The 16,299-nt window shown below is 49.8% G+C and overlaps 2 protein-coding genes across 2 annotated transcripts; both read left to right on the top strand.

Annotated features, from left to right (window-relative positions):
- Positions 1–6,007: 6,007 nt before the first annotated feature.
- PV07_10496 (uncharacterized protein) lies at positions 6,008–6,744 on the top strand (the record flags this gene model as incomplete). The annotated part of the gene is made up of 2 exons (XM_016397830.1): positions 6,008–6,583; positions 6,631–6,744. The coding sequence occupies 2 exons, from the start codon at positions 6,008–6,010 to the stop codon at positions 6,742–6,744; spliced, it is 690 nt and encodes a 229-aa protein (XP_016245021.1).
- A 3,269-nt stretch (positions 6,745–10,013) lies between these two features.
- On the top strand, positions 10,014–11,707 carry PV07_10495 (uncharacterized protein; the record flags this gene model as incomplete). The annotated part of the gene is made up of 6 exons (XM_016397829.1): positions 10,014–10,113; positions 10,160–10,473; positions 10,528–11,251; positions 11,306–11,364; positions 11,424–11,594; positions 11,675–11,707. The coding sequence occupies 6 exons, from the start codon at positions 10,014–10,016 to the stop codon at positions 11,705–11,707; spliced, it is 1,401 nt and encodes a 466-aa protein (XP_016245020.1).
- Positions 11,708–16,299: the final 4,592 nt, after the last annotated feature.

Here is a 16,299-nt window from a genome sequence, read left to right as displayed (position 1 = left end):
TCAGTACTCATTGCGTCCTTGTGGCTTTTGTCGCTTCGCAATCGCCGTTCACTAGAGTGCGACTATCATTTCAGCGTTTTCGTTAGAAATCCAAGGTTGAGATTGGGTCACGCTTTACCATACGTGTGTAGACTCTCAAAAGCAACCGCGATTTACCGTGGTGGTACGAACACGGTAAGAATGCCATAATGGATTAATTTGAACCGTAATGAGATCTAATCATTAGTTATGGCCATTGCAGTGCGACATTCGCGCCCTTTGATTGGCAAAAGTGCCAGCGATAAATCTGATTCCCTCTCATACAGTTGGGAGCCATGACCGTAGACATCGGGGTCTCTACAGTAACGGTGTCGGAAAAACTCCGTATACGCCAGCTCCCGCCTCGCCGAAGAACCGAAAATGTCTGCTAGAATTGTAGTGTCTATAGTCAGTCACCAATACAACTTCGCCGTATGCAATCAGATTATGCACTCCTTGAGTTAGCTGTAAGTTGGAGGAGCTAAAAGTGCGCCCAGGTTGGCTAGGTCGATATTCTTGAACCCAAATTCCACGATCCCTCCCCGTATGTGAACCCTGTACGAGGTATTATGCAGCCTCTACTTAGCCAGTTTATGTATATGATAGGAGTAGAGAGCTAACTCTCTTCAGAGGTCGTCCTAAAGCCTATTGCAGTGGGGGCTATTGCCCGGGGTATAAGAGTTACTCCTCTGCCCTCCTTTATAGTTTCCGAACGTTCTTCCCTTTACCTCTCTCATATATCTGCTGCATTATACGATCCCATTACAATGGCGCGCACGAAGCAAAAGGTAACATTCTCTTTCTTCTCCTCCTTCGTTTTTACCCCTCTGATAAACGTAGCCAGGTCGCTCTGTCGTCAAATTGTTCGGCAAACAGCCACGTAAATCGCTACATGCGAAAGCCGCTCGCAAGACGCTGAAGACAGCACCCCGAACTGGAGGTGGTGAGCCAAGATCTTATCCTTACTGCCCCTATTACCCCATGCTGACCGCGATATAGTGAAAAAGCCTTTTCGATATAAGCCAGGTACTGTGGCTCTTCGAGAGATACGGCGATATCAGGTATGTTTCGTGCTTCTGGTTCTTCCCTGTATAGAGTTAATGTCGAAAAGAGATCAACCGAAATGCTCATCCGAAAACTGCCATTCCAACGCCTTGCTCGAGAAATTGCCTGTGATATCACACCGGCCCTCCGATTTCAGTCATCTGCTATTGGAGCCCTCCAAGAGGCCACTGAAGCATACCTCGTGTCAATCTTTGAAGATACTAATCTGTGTGCAATTCACGCTAAACGAGTCACGATTCAGAGTAAGGATATGCAATTGGCACGACGCCTACGTGGTGAAAACATCGACTATAGTCGATAAATGAATTGGGCGGCCAAGAGCTTCTAGGAGGAGTAGGAACTGGTGCATGAGTTACCAAGCCTGCACTTGATCGACGTTGGTGAAGGCCTCTGAAAGAGATTCGTCATTGCAACACTCATTATAATATAATATACTCCCAAGATTCTGCCTGTATGCTATGCCTCCAGAAGTCCGTCCAGTATCCATCCCTTCATGACATCAGCGGCACACTCCAATTCTCTTATCCAGGTTGATGAGTATGGAATAGTAAGAGGCTCCCACGTCCAGAAAACCGATTGGCACCATGGACAGCCAAATTCCAGGTGATCTCCGCTCAAAGTCGACCCATTGGTGTCTGGCACGTTCTGTCTAAAACAGTCAGAACACACCATTGTGCCGCAATCAGTTCTATAGTGGTATTCACCATGCGCTGAATCACAGAAATCGCCCGACTTTCTTGCCAGCTTTCTGAGGTGACAGCAGATGGATCGCATCACTTCGATCGCTCCACCGCTAGCGCAAAGTGAGGCAATCGACGCCTGGACTGTAACTAAGTTCTGTCGTACTAGGTCTCGCCCATGACTCACATCCTTGAGGTGTTGGTTAGCCACTTCTGCCTCACCTTGGGCTGCTGTAAGCTGATGGAGAGTTTCTTGCTGTACCATTGCATGTTCCCCTTTCAAGGTCTCCGCTATGTGAATAAGTTTGGAGATTTCACAGTCTTTGTCCGTCAACAACTTCGACTGTCTCTGTAGGGTCGACCGGGCTTGCTGGAGCTCTTCACGCAATCCCTCGGAGGATTCTGCTAACTCGCAAAAATCGGCCTTCAATAGATCAAGGTCCCGTCGTCCTTCGGATATCTTCGACTCTGATTGTTTTCTGACTCGAGCAAGAGTTCGCTCGACATACTGTCTCCCGCGTCTCTCCTTGTCAACCTCGCCCTGTAGGGAGTAGCGTTCAGCGTCGAATCGGCCTTGAAGTTCTTCCAGATTCTGTCGTGACTGCGCTTCGTCCTCCTGACTGCGCTTCCTGACACGTTCCAATTTTTCCCTAAATGTGGTGATCTCTGTCGTTTTCTGTAAGCTCAGTATCCTCTCTGCCTGGAGTTCCTCAGTGAGCTGGCTCATCTCGTTTCGCATCTGGTCCAGCTGATCCTCCTGCTCTCTCAGAAGACGAGCTTTGTGCCATTCTTGAGGGATGGTTGCGGCGTTGTTCCGCTCGAGTTTCTCGAGCTTTCTTTTGAGCCGTTTCATGCCTCGACGCGCTTGGAGGACTTTTTGGTTGTTCTCTTGTCGGTTCGCTCGTTCCTCGGCAAGTAAACGTTCCAGCTGCGCAACTCGCTCTTCTTGGGTCGTCAGTTCGCTGATCAAATCATCCTCCCGCTCCTTAGCCTGTGATTGTTCCGCAATGAGCTCGTCTCGTTCTCGTCGAAGCCGGTCGGATTGATCATGCTCTTTATCTAACTGTTCAACTATGCGAGCGAACATGCTTTCGAGAAGATGACGAGCATCCCCCACGAGAGGGGAGAATTGATCCGCCATTTCCAGTAGGTGCTGACAAGGCAGTAGGTTTGGCGTAACTGTGCAGCGTTTGAGTGGGGGACAACAAGTCTCGAAGATAAAGAGAGAGAGAAGGGACAGAGGAGAGAGTGGGGGGGCAGCAGCATTTTTATACCTTGTCCATGCCAATGTCGCTACCTGGAATCTTGTCATATAGGACACGTCAGCGGATATGCAAGGCAGATGGGCCAAGTTTCTGCCCTTGTGGTTGCCAATGGGCTTCCCATTCGTTTCCCTCTAGCAGGGGGTGCTGGATGAATCACCTCATTCTAGGCCAAACAGATTCGAAGGGTGGTCGTGGCAGCTTCAGCCGTAAGAGACAACTTGTGCTGCTGCACAAGGCGCACAGGCACCGGTCTATCATCTCCCACTCCCTGAAGTTACCATCCGGTGGATAAGCAGCAGCCAGCATGGGCGACAGCATTCTGCCACGCCGTGCTCTTCAGTGAGTAAGCCGTTCTCAACTCTTATAAACATCGATATTCGTCAGTCATATTTCACGAAGCTTCCAGTGAACGTCTTCGGAATCGCCATCGATGTAATATAGTCTTCTCCCTTGGACGATACTATAGATCGAGTCAAAAGGAATAGAATATCGGTAAGCGGAGATGATGCATTCGGGAACCATCAGCCTTTTTGGTAGAAAACTGAAACTTTGAATTATACCCTTGTTCATGGCCACTTCGCCAACTCTCGTAGCAGACCTTCTGCAAGCGCCGGGTGAAGCACTGGGAGCACTGGCAGGAGTTATTTGAGGATTCTGTATGGGGTTGAACGAAAATGAAGGCATCGTCCATCTTGGAACATGGATTTTCCGGAGGAAATACCGGACTGGTACCGAAAGATCGTCAGTGTCTGCTTGTTTCCTCGGCCACGGGACCGACTGTGCCGCAGGACTGATCAAAATGCTCCCAAACACAAGTCTAAGCTTATTAAAAGACATCCTAGCGGCATTTTAGCAGACGCTTACCATCGGCAGTGCTGACATGGAGAATGGGAGCTCCACTGAGACTCTTGGTGGTTCCGGATCATCCATCAAAGATCTTTGAGAACACGCTGGTCAACCTTGCAAATACACCAATCAATTGTGCAGATGCACTGGTCAGTTTCATGAACGCACTGGTATATTGTCGCTCACTATTATCCACAATTGTGTGTTGGGGGGGGGGGGGGGGGCCTCTTAGCCCCTTATCGGCTGGTCTCTTTGTACCACACTGCAGCTGATCCGCGAACACCATAAAAATCCTTGTGTCATTATCTCTTAATGCGTGCTCTAAGCATTGGGAGGGTGCAAGTGACTGCTGGCCTGAGGAAATGCCACTTTTCTCCGCCTTTCACTCTCAGCCACTTTTTTCCCCCTTGTGCATCGTCTTGTCCATCTGGAATAGGTGACTACATACTTGAAGGACGGACTTAGTGTGTATCCAGGTTGCTGAAGTGGGTACAGGAGCCTGGTGTCGTCACTGAGTATATGCTTTGACACTCCACGACTTGCGGACTTTCATGATGCTAGCCATTGCAGTTCTATCTTTCTGCTTCATTGTTTTCACATCACACACCGAGGAACGCGTGTCTCGTAACTGTTCAATAGCGACCAGAAATGCGACGGGCCTCAATGATTGGGATTGCGGCCTGCGATTCTTACCGATCACAAATGTAAGGGCTCGCCACGTGACTTGCGTCCCTGGAAAGGGGTGCGTTAGCCTCCAGGGCTCGTCTCCCGGTAAAACAACGGTCCCCACCCTCGTATCACGTGCAGTAACTACGCCAGCGTAGTTATGGGCTTTGGCAGCATCCGTGTCGCGCAAGTTGCGGACATCCTCTTTCAAGGTTCTCGATGGACAATGTCACTTGGCTGATAAGAAACGTGGGTACGGTGTACCAAACGTATCGGAAACTCGTAAACGTGTTGAGCTAGCGGCAATGGCCTGGCACGCTGTGCATTTTTGGCATGCTGTGGTACTGTACACAGCTAGAAATATACGAATTCCGCAGCCAGATCGGACAACGGAGAATATTATGCAAGATCTTTATGACTCCATCATAAGTACACGAATCTTGGTATCACAACACCAACATGAGATCTCCTTGAGCATCATAGGCGCTGAATGTGAGCGAGGTGCCTTGCCGATGTTTGGCGCAGTCAAGTCAGCCCACAGCTGATTCTCGTCGCGCTCTCCACTCGAAAAGGGATCCTCCACCATTTTGAGGAAGTCTGCTTTCGGAGCAGCCAATTCTCGTCTTTGCCCATGTTCCGTATGTACAGTGGCAAGAATTCCAGAGACTGATTCTACTACCTCAACAATATAGAAGGAGGTGAAGTCGTTGGTCCCGTGGTAGTGGCCTAACAGAGACCAAAAAGCGGTACGGAGCCTAATCATGTCGGCGAAGGAGAGAGTGGTAGCTTGCTCGCGAAGAGTTGTTAGGACCCTTTTGGCTAGGATTTCCGATGTGTCGTCACCACAAACGGAGTAGTGCTATTGCTCCACCTTTGGATCGATATAGACTTTGGAGAGGTACTCGTTGTCTAAGGGACGCGCTGCAACGGGCAGGATACAGCAGCTGTTGACCATGGCTGCGATACGAAGTGTTGTTTACTGGGGGTATCGAGGTCGACGAAACTGTGATATATCGAGGCTGGTGCGGGAGCATAGGAGATTGGGAATAGAAGAGGCTATCGGCCGTTTCCCATTGAACTTCCATTTTCGGCCTACCCTGTGCGATAACCACCATTTCTTGTGGGTTTTCTCAACTTTGCTGCCTAGAGTCTTGGCATTCATAGGGTCAAACACATGCCCCCAAAGTTTTTGAATTCTCTTTCTCACCCGCAAAGGATGCGGGTGTCTCTGATCACGTGTTCACCTGCCTATAGACACACCATTGAGTTCAGGCTTAAATAGACCCGCTGAAAGGCTAGGTAGTCTGTCCTCATACTGATGGCGTCTGGACAAAAGCGTAATCGTCCTCACACTGGTTTTCTAGACGGAGAACATGAGCTCCATATGAATCTATTGTCGACTAACGGTCTTCTAAGCAGATAGTAATATAGGCACTCGGGGACGAAATCGAAATAAAGCCAGCCTTAATGGCATCTATAGATCGACGAGGCACACGTTTTATATTCGATCGAAAGAGATTCAGGTCAGAGGACGAGGGGGATGACGACGGGGAAGAAGGAGGCATTGATCAAGCGGACATGATCGCCTCTAAATGGGTCAACTCGCCCACCAAGCCCGATAGAGCCTCGATCCAATCCACGCCAAACTCACATTCGCCTCGAAATTTGACCAAAATTCGGACTCGCCATGGTTCTATCGAGATTGGTAAGCTTCCATTACCACAGAGCCAGGATCCTTGGAAGAAATTCAAACCCCTTCTTCACGTCCGGCAAGGTTGTCCTGCCATAATGGCTCGCTCGATCCCACCCGATCAGCAGCTTTATGCTGTTAGGAGTGTTACTTCGGCGGAAAAAGATAAACATCTGCGTGCCATTCAACAATTAGGTCTTTGCCCAGGGAGAGGCATTGACCGGGTTCAGGAGACTTTCGACTGGTCCGGGACATTGTTCGTTGTGACTCAGTATGTCAAACCTAGTCTTTCTCAAATTATTACAAGCCAGGACCGTCCAACAGAGGCGCATATAGCCTTCATAGCTTACGAGGTGAGTCCGGATCTAGGAATTTATAAAATGTTGCACATTGACGTCAGAAGATATTGATTAGCCTTGTGCTGCTAGAGGAACAGGGTCTAGTGCATGGCTCACTGGACTCGTCCTTCGTCCTGATCCCTCCTTCCTGTGTGCCTATCTTAGGTAAGTATTAATTTTGGTCTCGGCGAGATGTAAACAGCTCATTTTGTTTTCTATATTAGCCCATCCTCCCTGCTGGCGATTTACTGCGTCATCGAAGCAGTTCACTGATACAGCCGCGCTCGCAAACCTCGTGGTGCGGCTAATTGAAAGAAGCGTCATCACCGGCTCAGAGGAAGAGCTACATGTCAGGGAACCTCACCACTGGTCCCCAACAATAATAGATTTTATTGAATGCGCCCGTCGGCTGCCTGCTACGAGCTTGAGAGAGGTGTGTTCGGACTTTCTCTAACTGTGCGATCCGCTAACCTTAGTTCAGCATGCCTTCCTCAAACTCCGATGTGAACCACTAGACATTCAAGATCTCAGAAGTGTTGCTGACCATACAACTTGGTGTCATTGGCAGTTCCTTGAGTCCCACCACAGTACGCCTAAATAGGACTGGGAGATTCGAATGTATGGGTGACGATGGATTGAGTTGTCCCAAAATACGCTCTGGAAAGCTGAACAGGGAAATGGTAGGAACTGGAACTGCTTGAGGGCATATTGAAACTATTGAACTGCCATACCATGAGCCCGACGAAGCTGATCGATATCAAAGTCCCTTGGGATAGCGATTATCCGCGTCTTAGGATAGATCTCAAGTCCTTCAGGATCCACAGTGACCAGGGTATCGGAATCCCACAGAGTGAAATTATGGCGGATGAAGCCGCGCAGATCTGCAATCCACTGCTCTTTTGTTCCCACAGTTTTACTTATGAGACCTCGCCCACCGTTCCAAACGTCGACATAGTAAGTGCCGGCAGACGTAGGCGGTGCGCCTGTCGACTGAATTGCCCAATCCATATTTGGCGGCGTGTTAATGTGGTCATGGGCAGAGGGTTGCGGCAAATCTAAAGGATTAGCTGCAACTATAGGCGGCATCCCAGTCGACTGAGTTGCCCAATCCATATTGGATGGCGTGACGTGGTCATGTGCAAAGCGTTGCGGCAAATCCGAAGCAACTTGACCTTGCGGGGTTAATTCTCTTGATTCAGAAGCGGTAGTCGAAGCCAGTGTAGGCATTTTGCAGTCAGGGAAAATTCTCAAAAATAAAGATCTTCGCACAAGGAGAGTGGTGACGTCTTCGCCAATTCCGACTGTCTCCACCTCACTGGCGTCTAATATAAGATTAGGCAAAAACAGAGAATTTCGATCTAAGAGATATTGGTCATTAAAGGGTGTGCCGCAACGGTCCGGGCAACTTTTATCAACGGCACCAGTCAATCCCTGGTACCGTGGCAAATTATTAAGCGTCCTAGGATGGTCTTGCGCCGAGAGCGATTGTATGTGAGGCGAATCAAACCCCAGCCGCTGCGCATTTCGAGCGATGAGGGACCAATATTGCTTTCGGTGGGCTGTGGTGAAGCGTTCATCAACTGAATTGCGACGTTGCCGGCCACGTCGCACCAACAAGAAAGGCCACAGTCGCATCGCACACAGCCAGAGTTGCCAATAGGCAAGCCGAAAGCAGTCTGAGCGATCCTGGACCGAGCACGTGCGAAAGGTGTCGTGATCGATTTGAACAATCATGTGCTGTGGCTGACGGAAGAAGGGGTCGAAACATTCTTTTAAGCTGCGTCGCACGGGTCGATCTTCCACGCCGAGCAATCCGGTCAGAACTTCGCAACAAATCTGGATATATTTCCAGTCCTGGAAAAAGGTGAAGAGCGAAGGTATAGTGCGGGTATATAAAACTGTCGCGTGGAAAATATGTTCTCGTGCCTGATGCGATAGTTGGCCGAGAGGGCCGTCTGGTTCTAACGACTTTCGGATGTGCTCGTGGTCTCTTTGCGAGAATCTGGGGCAACGTCCTTGAACTGCTTCGATGAAGTCGACATTGATGGCATGCGCACCGTGGTCACTCACAGTGGTCCAGAAGCTTGTCGTGTCGTTGATATAATTGATTATCTCCTGATATCCTGGTCAGTGACCGAACCGACCACCGTGGAATGCGAGCGGTACTTTGTCACAATGAAGTCTGCCCAACTTGTGGAAAACGCCAATGTGAAACGCCTGTTTCCCCAAGAATAAGGGCTCCAAGAACAGCAGCTGGTTGAAAGCATCAATTATGCCTCCGTGAGTGTTGCATAACTGACGGAAATAGCGTCTCTTGTCGGTGGTTAAGTACGCGCGCCATTGGTCCGTCCCGGCCAAGTCGTTGTCTTGTAGACTTTTTTGTAGGTTAACGTATATCGTACCGTCAGGAGGAGATAGCTGATTGGCGAACGCGTCGCGAAGGTTCCTATTTGCTCTCGGATCTAATGCGGTGTTAACATGCTCTCCTGAATCTGTTTCGGAATCCCCACCAATATCTTCTTTATAAAGTACAACCGTCCACCAACGATCCCCGCCACGCAGGATTGATTTTGCGGCCTGAATCCGGCAGGATCCATGTAAACAATAAACACTGTCCTCTCCCCGAAGCAACAGTTCATTTACACCGTCACTTGTTTGTTTGACCGAGCTGCGTTGCTCAAAAACGTCATGTGGGATTGTCGCCTTGATGTAGTTCTGCGGGTTATGGCGCAAGCATTTCTGGACGATGAAGGTTTTCTTGAGTCTGGTGACATTCGGTAATCTGTTCTGAGGGATCCGAGGGTGTTCAATGTTGTCTAGCCGAATGCGGTAGATCCCCAATCTAGCATGATCTTTTAAGGAGCAAAGTAAACGATCGTATGCAGTAGCGGAGCCTTGAGACGCCATCGCACTTTACAACAACCACCTATTCCATGCAGCGACCACTAGTCTTATAGCCCATTCTTGGATACCATGACTTACCGTGGGAATCCTTGAGCGCCTGGAAACGTCTTGGTTATGCCTGGGAGCTTGAACTGTTCCCGGAGCAGCCGTTCATAGTTCCCAGGCCTCACAGAGTTGATGCCCAGGTACAGATCAGGACGGGTCTGGGAGCTGATTCGATGCCCAGCACTAACCAAGCAGCTCCCAGGACATGTCGGCTACCACGAAACATAGAATGCTATGGCTCTTTCGGAGACTTGTAAACCCACCGAATCATACGGTCAATTATGTCAGCATACTATCATAATGCTCTGAAAACAGCTGGCAGGCTCGAACAGCCACATTTTGATGAGGGTGTACCATCCATGCACCCACCGTTATTTAAGGGCAGTGTTCTCTCATTTCAGACCAAATTAAAGGACAGCCATTATAGCTCCGTCGTTCCCTCCTGTGCCCACTATGCTAAAATCAGCTTTATGGAACTTCATGCTAATATTCCGCAATGGTACGGCCTTACTGCGATTTTCATAGCAGCGACCTGGCAGACATTTCGGGTCCTGCGGTGGGCATTTCAGCTGCTCTTACCTTTCGCTTTCTTTTGTGTCGAGTGGCTTGCAGCGATCTTAAGGCGTATTTTTCCTTGCACAGCTATAAGCGAGTTCGAAATCATTTTCGTTCTGATATATGTCGCGGCAAACACAGTGTGTATGAGTTTGAATGTGAAGGATCACGCTGAGGTCGCCGCTCGAAGTGGGACCCTAGCAACCATCAACTTGGTTCCGCTCCTGGTGGGCACTCAGCTCAGCGATGTAGCAGACTTTCTCGGCGTCGCCCTTCACGTACCTAAAATCATCCATCGGTGGATCAGCTGCATGACTCTGCTGGAAGGCAGCATCCACATTGTGATCAATATACGGGCAGCGAGATTGAAATGGAGTACACTCGAAATATGCGGCACCATAGTAAGCTAGCGCTCATGGAACGGAATATAAAATGAGAAACTAACTTGGACCTAGGCCTTTGGGGCACTCACCACCGCCGCTGTCCTCTCGGTCTCATGCAGCCGTCGATATTTCTACGAGATGTTTTTAGGCCTGCATGTCGGAACAACAGGTGTGGCGGCGATCGCTTTATGGCGTCATCTCTCGGTTGGACATTTCGAAGCTCGCTTTTACATCCTAGGGGGGATTGCCTTCTGGGGCTGCTGGCTCCTCGTTGGCTCCCTCATCGATTGCTATTACAATATTAATCTAGGTCAAGGGAACTTGCTGCCCAGGGCAAACATTGTGACAGACTATCGGACGGAGAAGGGTGACCAGGTGGTTATGGCTGATGCCTGTCACCTCGAAATACTAGTGAACCGTGATTGGGACGTGCAACCAGGTGATTATCTCTTTATCTCTCTCCCAGGCCTTGGATTTCCCTCCCTTTTTCAGCGTCATCCGTTTTGGATTACCTGGTGGGAAACGGATAACGGGGTGATGAAATTGGATATGCTGGTCCGAAAACGAAGAGGATTCACCCGGCGGTTGTTGTCGCACCGTGAACAGGAGTGTACTGCCTGGATCAGTCGCCCGTTCGGTCGGTCCGAAAATTTTGGAGACTACGGATCTGTGCTAATGTTCGCTGCCGACGTTGGCATTACGGCACATCTCCCTTACTTGAAATGGCTTATGAAGGGTCGCTTGGAGGCTTCTATCCGGACAAGACGCGTGGTTATTATATGGCAAGTCGAGGACTGTAGTAGGTCTCACTCCGAAGGCATCTTCTCACGGGTACTAATATGACACTTAGATCACGACAAATGGGTCAAGAAATGGTTTGACAAATTGCTGCCGAATGACACGTCTTTTGTAAGTTCAACAGTGCGATCAACGGCGCGAATCTTAATGACCTGACATCACTTACACAGATGTTGGAGATACGTATACACTGCCCTAATAATGGTCGCTACCAACCTGCGAGTGGTAGTGCTCATCCGATTGACCTATTTCCGGGAGATGTACTCGCTGCCGGCGAACATGATCTGGTCAAATTGATTGCTCGACCGGCCCATTTCGAGCAGATCCTGGGCGAGGAAAGGGTTCGAGAGGGACGAGGAAAATTACTCGTATCAGGTAAGGCTGTGCATCATTACAATGACCGTCCTGATAAGTTCGATAGTTTGTGTTGACGGAAGGTCGAGAGCCACCCTAAGACGAGCAATTGCAGAGCAAATGGACGCTGGGGTGAAGTATCACGAACATGAGTATCAGGTACCTGATAAGTCTAAACGCTCTTTGGCAATTGAATAATAGCGAAACGTGAAAACACACGCCAACCCATCCTAAGACGGGTCCGAGCTGTCAGCTAGTGTCGCGGAGCGTGGGTGTAAACATGCGGGTATGTTGAAACGTGGTCTTGGGACTGGCTTATGGAATGGCATGATTTGACCCATTTGATCGTTCCATACCAATAATTCTCCCACCAAGACGCACTGGTCTCTAAATAGGCAAGAAGATGTACCAAGACCCAAGCATCTCTTGATGGCATCGTGGACGCCGACACGATCCATGGTGGAGTCTCGGCCGCTCTTGGAAAAGATTGTGATGTGATGTTGAGAATTAGTGCGACTGACGTAAATCTGACAGTATTCGCCGTCATACTTCCTCTCTACATTGACCTCTTTGCGACCGGCTAACTGGCACCAGTGCTGGATGCTGCGCGCCTTGGAAAAGTCTTGCAGTCCAATCATCGTCCCAAGTCGGGGCTCGATCTCAGCGCGTACAGAGTCCATTAATGACCTCTCCAGGCTAGGAGGCGGAGATATAGGGAGCTGGCTGATCATGTCGCTCTCTAGCAGTTGGACTGCACCGGATAATAATATAAGGACTTTGAGGAGGTCAGGCATAAGAAAGTGAAATGCCCGCAAAGCCTTTATGAGGGGGATTTCCACCGGACATAAGTTTTTCAGGAGCAGACGAATCATCCATTTCACTCCCATACTGGGCAATCGTCGAAGAGCACGCACCAGTTCGTCAAAGGCCTCAGTGTAGCCAATGGTGATGGGTTCCCGAAGCATGGGCGACGAGAATACGCACGTCGATGCCAATCAGTCCAGCGTATAGTCCATCTCTTCAACAGTGAGTGATCGGGGTGGATTCGAAAAATCGTCCGTCGCCGAAAGAATCTGCTGGGCCGCGGAAGCGAAATCCATGCCATCGTGGCGTTGTAGACGCCGCAACCGGGAGACACGAGTGTGACCCAAGCAAGCCGCCTTAGTGACCATACGTTCGAGCTGTATTCGCAACGCATACACTCGATCCGCCCGTTTCTCAGGAAACAAGCAAGACAAAAGAGCAGGGGCTCCTCGACATGGTATGTGACTCTGATGTCGTTCAAACCATTCTTGAACGCTTAATTCGCGGTTTTCGAGATTTTCCAAGGACGACAGCTGCTCGAAAAGCTCACAGATGTCGAGAAACTGTAGGGACATGATACGCAACAAAGAACCGCCAAAACAATGTGTCGATCAATCGAGAAAGGTTGCTCTGCCATGTACAAACTTGTTTCGTCTTCAGAGAGCAGCGTGCTTGGCTATGGGATCGGTCTGCCTGGCACTCTATCTTGCTGGGCCCGTTATGTTCACCCTGCTCATACGACTCCTAAGTTGTGCGATAAAGCGCTAAGGGAATGCCTCTTCTCGGCAGACAGCTGAGCCATGTTCAACCGGTGTGAAAAGGATGGGGGCCGCCTTATCCGGGACTAGTTACAACGTAGACTGGGAGAACACCAAACTACATCACGCATGCCGCCTGAGTCCTTCCGTGGCCCTCGTACTCGCATCATGACGCTCCAAGCTGCACCCTTACTTTGCTTGATCCCGTCGTCCACCAATGAAACCTCAATGAGTTACGTGTCGGGCCACTCGACTTTCTTTCCATACTGAAGGCATTCATTCGATCGGGCTTCCCAAGGGAACAAGCAGCCAAACAGGATCAGGCTGCCTCATCCCCGACGAAAGATGGCACCATCATGTTGCTAAAACCACGTTGGGGTATTTCCATCACCTCAGTGAAGTCTTCCAAGCATGAGAACTGTTCGAAAGGCCCTCATAGACGGAGAAATGGCAAAGGTATGATGCTGACTGCGACCAGAACCGATGTAGCAAGGGCGTCGAACTTTCGCAGGCTCCTCTGTTGGTTCTCCAGATCTGTTCTTGGGTGTCCAGGTACATCGGCGATGGTGTTGGAATCAGCCCAGGGTATTGCAGAGGGTGTATAGGCCCTGGTCGTCGTCATAGAGTCGGCTCCTGTTCTGGATGTCCTATGGCGACCCGTGACGCGTAACTCTCATGGTAGGCATCCCGATTCTCCCTTGCTGCATCTTTGTCGCACACCACGCACGGAGGCGGCAGGCAAGGGGGTCCAAGGAGTGCTATACTAATGCTATGCGCCCTGCTGATTGCTGCCTTCATCACGGCTCCGCCTCACACGTCAGCCGATGCGAAGACGTCTGTCTAACCTTGTTTGATAGGTGACACGGACAGAAATGTAGGAGCTAGAACATCGCCTATGGGAGCGGCACAATGGCACCGACCAATTCTAGACGTCCAGTCCATGCCGATTTCGTTTTGCGCATCAACTCTGGCCTGGCTAAGACTCGTTTGTACCGGGAGAATAAGTCAGTTGATAGGCTCAAGAAGGATTCCTACTTTGGCCCCACCAGAACTCTGCCAGGAAACAGCGATTATCTCGTTCCCGCGGACTGGGCGTCAAGTGGTTCGAAGTGGTGATCCTCAGTGGTGGCGACTGCATGCGACCCTCCATGTTTGATCTCAAGAGTCTGCCTTTCAGAAAGCAGGCAGCCATCGCCTCGCAACTCCCTCCAAGCTCTCGTTGTACAGGCCTTCCCAGTTGCTTCAACCACATGACGGCAGATAGACCTGTTCGACAGGATTTGATAAGACAGGTTTTGTGAGCAACCGACACATCTTGATAGCCTTTTCCGGTTGATTTCTTCTTCCATTACCCGTTGTGGTAGATCACAAGACGCAAAGTTTCTTCAACTCAACTGTCACCATCTCGTATGGAGGCGGTGTGTACAGAGCACAAAGCGCCAGCCGTGATTCTCAAGCACACCTCCATGGGCTCAGACGCTACAATCGCTCCACAGTGTCTGTCGGTTCGGTTGGCATGGCTTCGCTTCACACAACTGTCCTTCTCGAAGCCTCCGTTTTCTGAAATCGCCGGATGACAGCCAAGAGAACCAGCATTGCAAGGTAGATTTTCGACCTCAACATCCAGGTGCTAACGGCGTCTCTTGTCAACGCGAGATAGAATAGAACCCCGTGAAGGAATATTGTGACGGTCAGGAGGAGAATTCGAAAGAAGTGGATGACGGAATCCCACGTCGTCATCGTGTAACTTATTGGGACCGTTGGCTTTGGACAGGAAACGAAGGACAAGCTAGTCTTGTAGAAAGCGGCAGAGAGACCCATTTCGGAGTAAGGACTGTCAGGTGCCGGCAGTTACGGTATTTGTAAATGCGCGATGATCATAATCTGTCATTGAAGCCTGTCAGCCGTAGGCCACCGGCGCGAGCGGACACGAAGAGGTATGTAGCTTTGCAAAGAGGATTTCGCCCCCAGCACGGAGAAGGGGCTGCGTCAGGTGTGGCATTGTCGCCAATGCTGTTTTGATATCAGGCACTTCTGTTATCTCGAGGTACTGAAAAAATTCCCGCAGATGCACTGCCTCCCCGTAAAGGTGCACCACCTGAGAAATACCGCGTAATGTGTTGGAGATACCAGAGCCCTGACGGGCAATGGTGATCACCAGGATGGCGTGCGTGTACGCGTAGCCGGATTCAATGCCTAGATCGACGCCCTTCTCGCTCAATTCGATCACCACGAGCTGGCATGGGCGAATCATTCAAATGTCTCCTACATCAGTTCTCAAGGAGATAGAGTAATACGCCCCATTTCTCGAGGTCACGCCGCACATAGGCTGTCTCGAAGCCGCAGGAGGTGAGCAGCCGTGACACTTGTTCGATAATCTGTCCATTTCGATTGTCCTGATGGAACTTAATACCGATGGACACTCGTATCAATCTAGTGACGATGATGGGTTCATCTCAGTGTGGCGATCGGTGTGCATCAAGTAGCTAGAGCACAAATTTAGGTGGTTGTGTGAGAGAATGATTGAATGAAATGCAATGCAGACGACGTTGCGGGCCTAGCAGTATGATTGGCCAGGACTGAGGAACGCGATCGCGCGTTGCTGCGCGTTCGCCTTACTGGCCCCAACGTTACATCAGCCAGTCAGATGCTGTGCCTGCTTCACGCAAAAGATATTGGGTGAGCCAAGAGGGAGCCAGGTGAGTTAGGGTGAGCTAAGGTGGGTGAGCTAGGTAGAGCCAGGGTTGAGCCAGGGCGAGCCAGAGTTCAGCCGGGGTGTGCCAGGGTGAGCCGGGGGTGAGTTAGGGCGGCGACGCTCACCCGCTAGATCGGGAAAGGAAATCCCCCTCCCAACAATCTGGGACGTAGTTAATTAGAAGTATTACGATAATAGAGAGTATACCTAGAAGGAGTAAAGTACTTAGTATAGATATTTACTAACTATAAGAACCTTACTTACTAGATAACGATAAAGGATCTAAATAGATAATAAGTGAGATAGGTAGAAACTTTAGTAAGATACGACTTTAGAATCTACTATATTAAAGGAACTAAAAATAGTTAAGTAGATACGTTAAGTAGAAGACTAGACTATATAGGGGTAGTAGAACCCGAACCTAATATACTACTT

This window comes from Cladophialophora immunda (genome assembly GCF_000835495.1).
Source record: "Cladophialophora immunda strain CBS 83496 unplaced genomic scaffold supercont1.6, whole genome shotgun sequence".
Taxonomy (NCBI): Eukaryota; Fungi; Ascomycota; class Eurotiomycetes; order Chaetothyriales; family Herpotrichiellaceae; genus Cladophialophora; species Cladophialophora immunda.
This window is presented reverse-complemented; position numbering and strand designations above follow the sequence as displayed.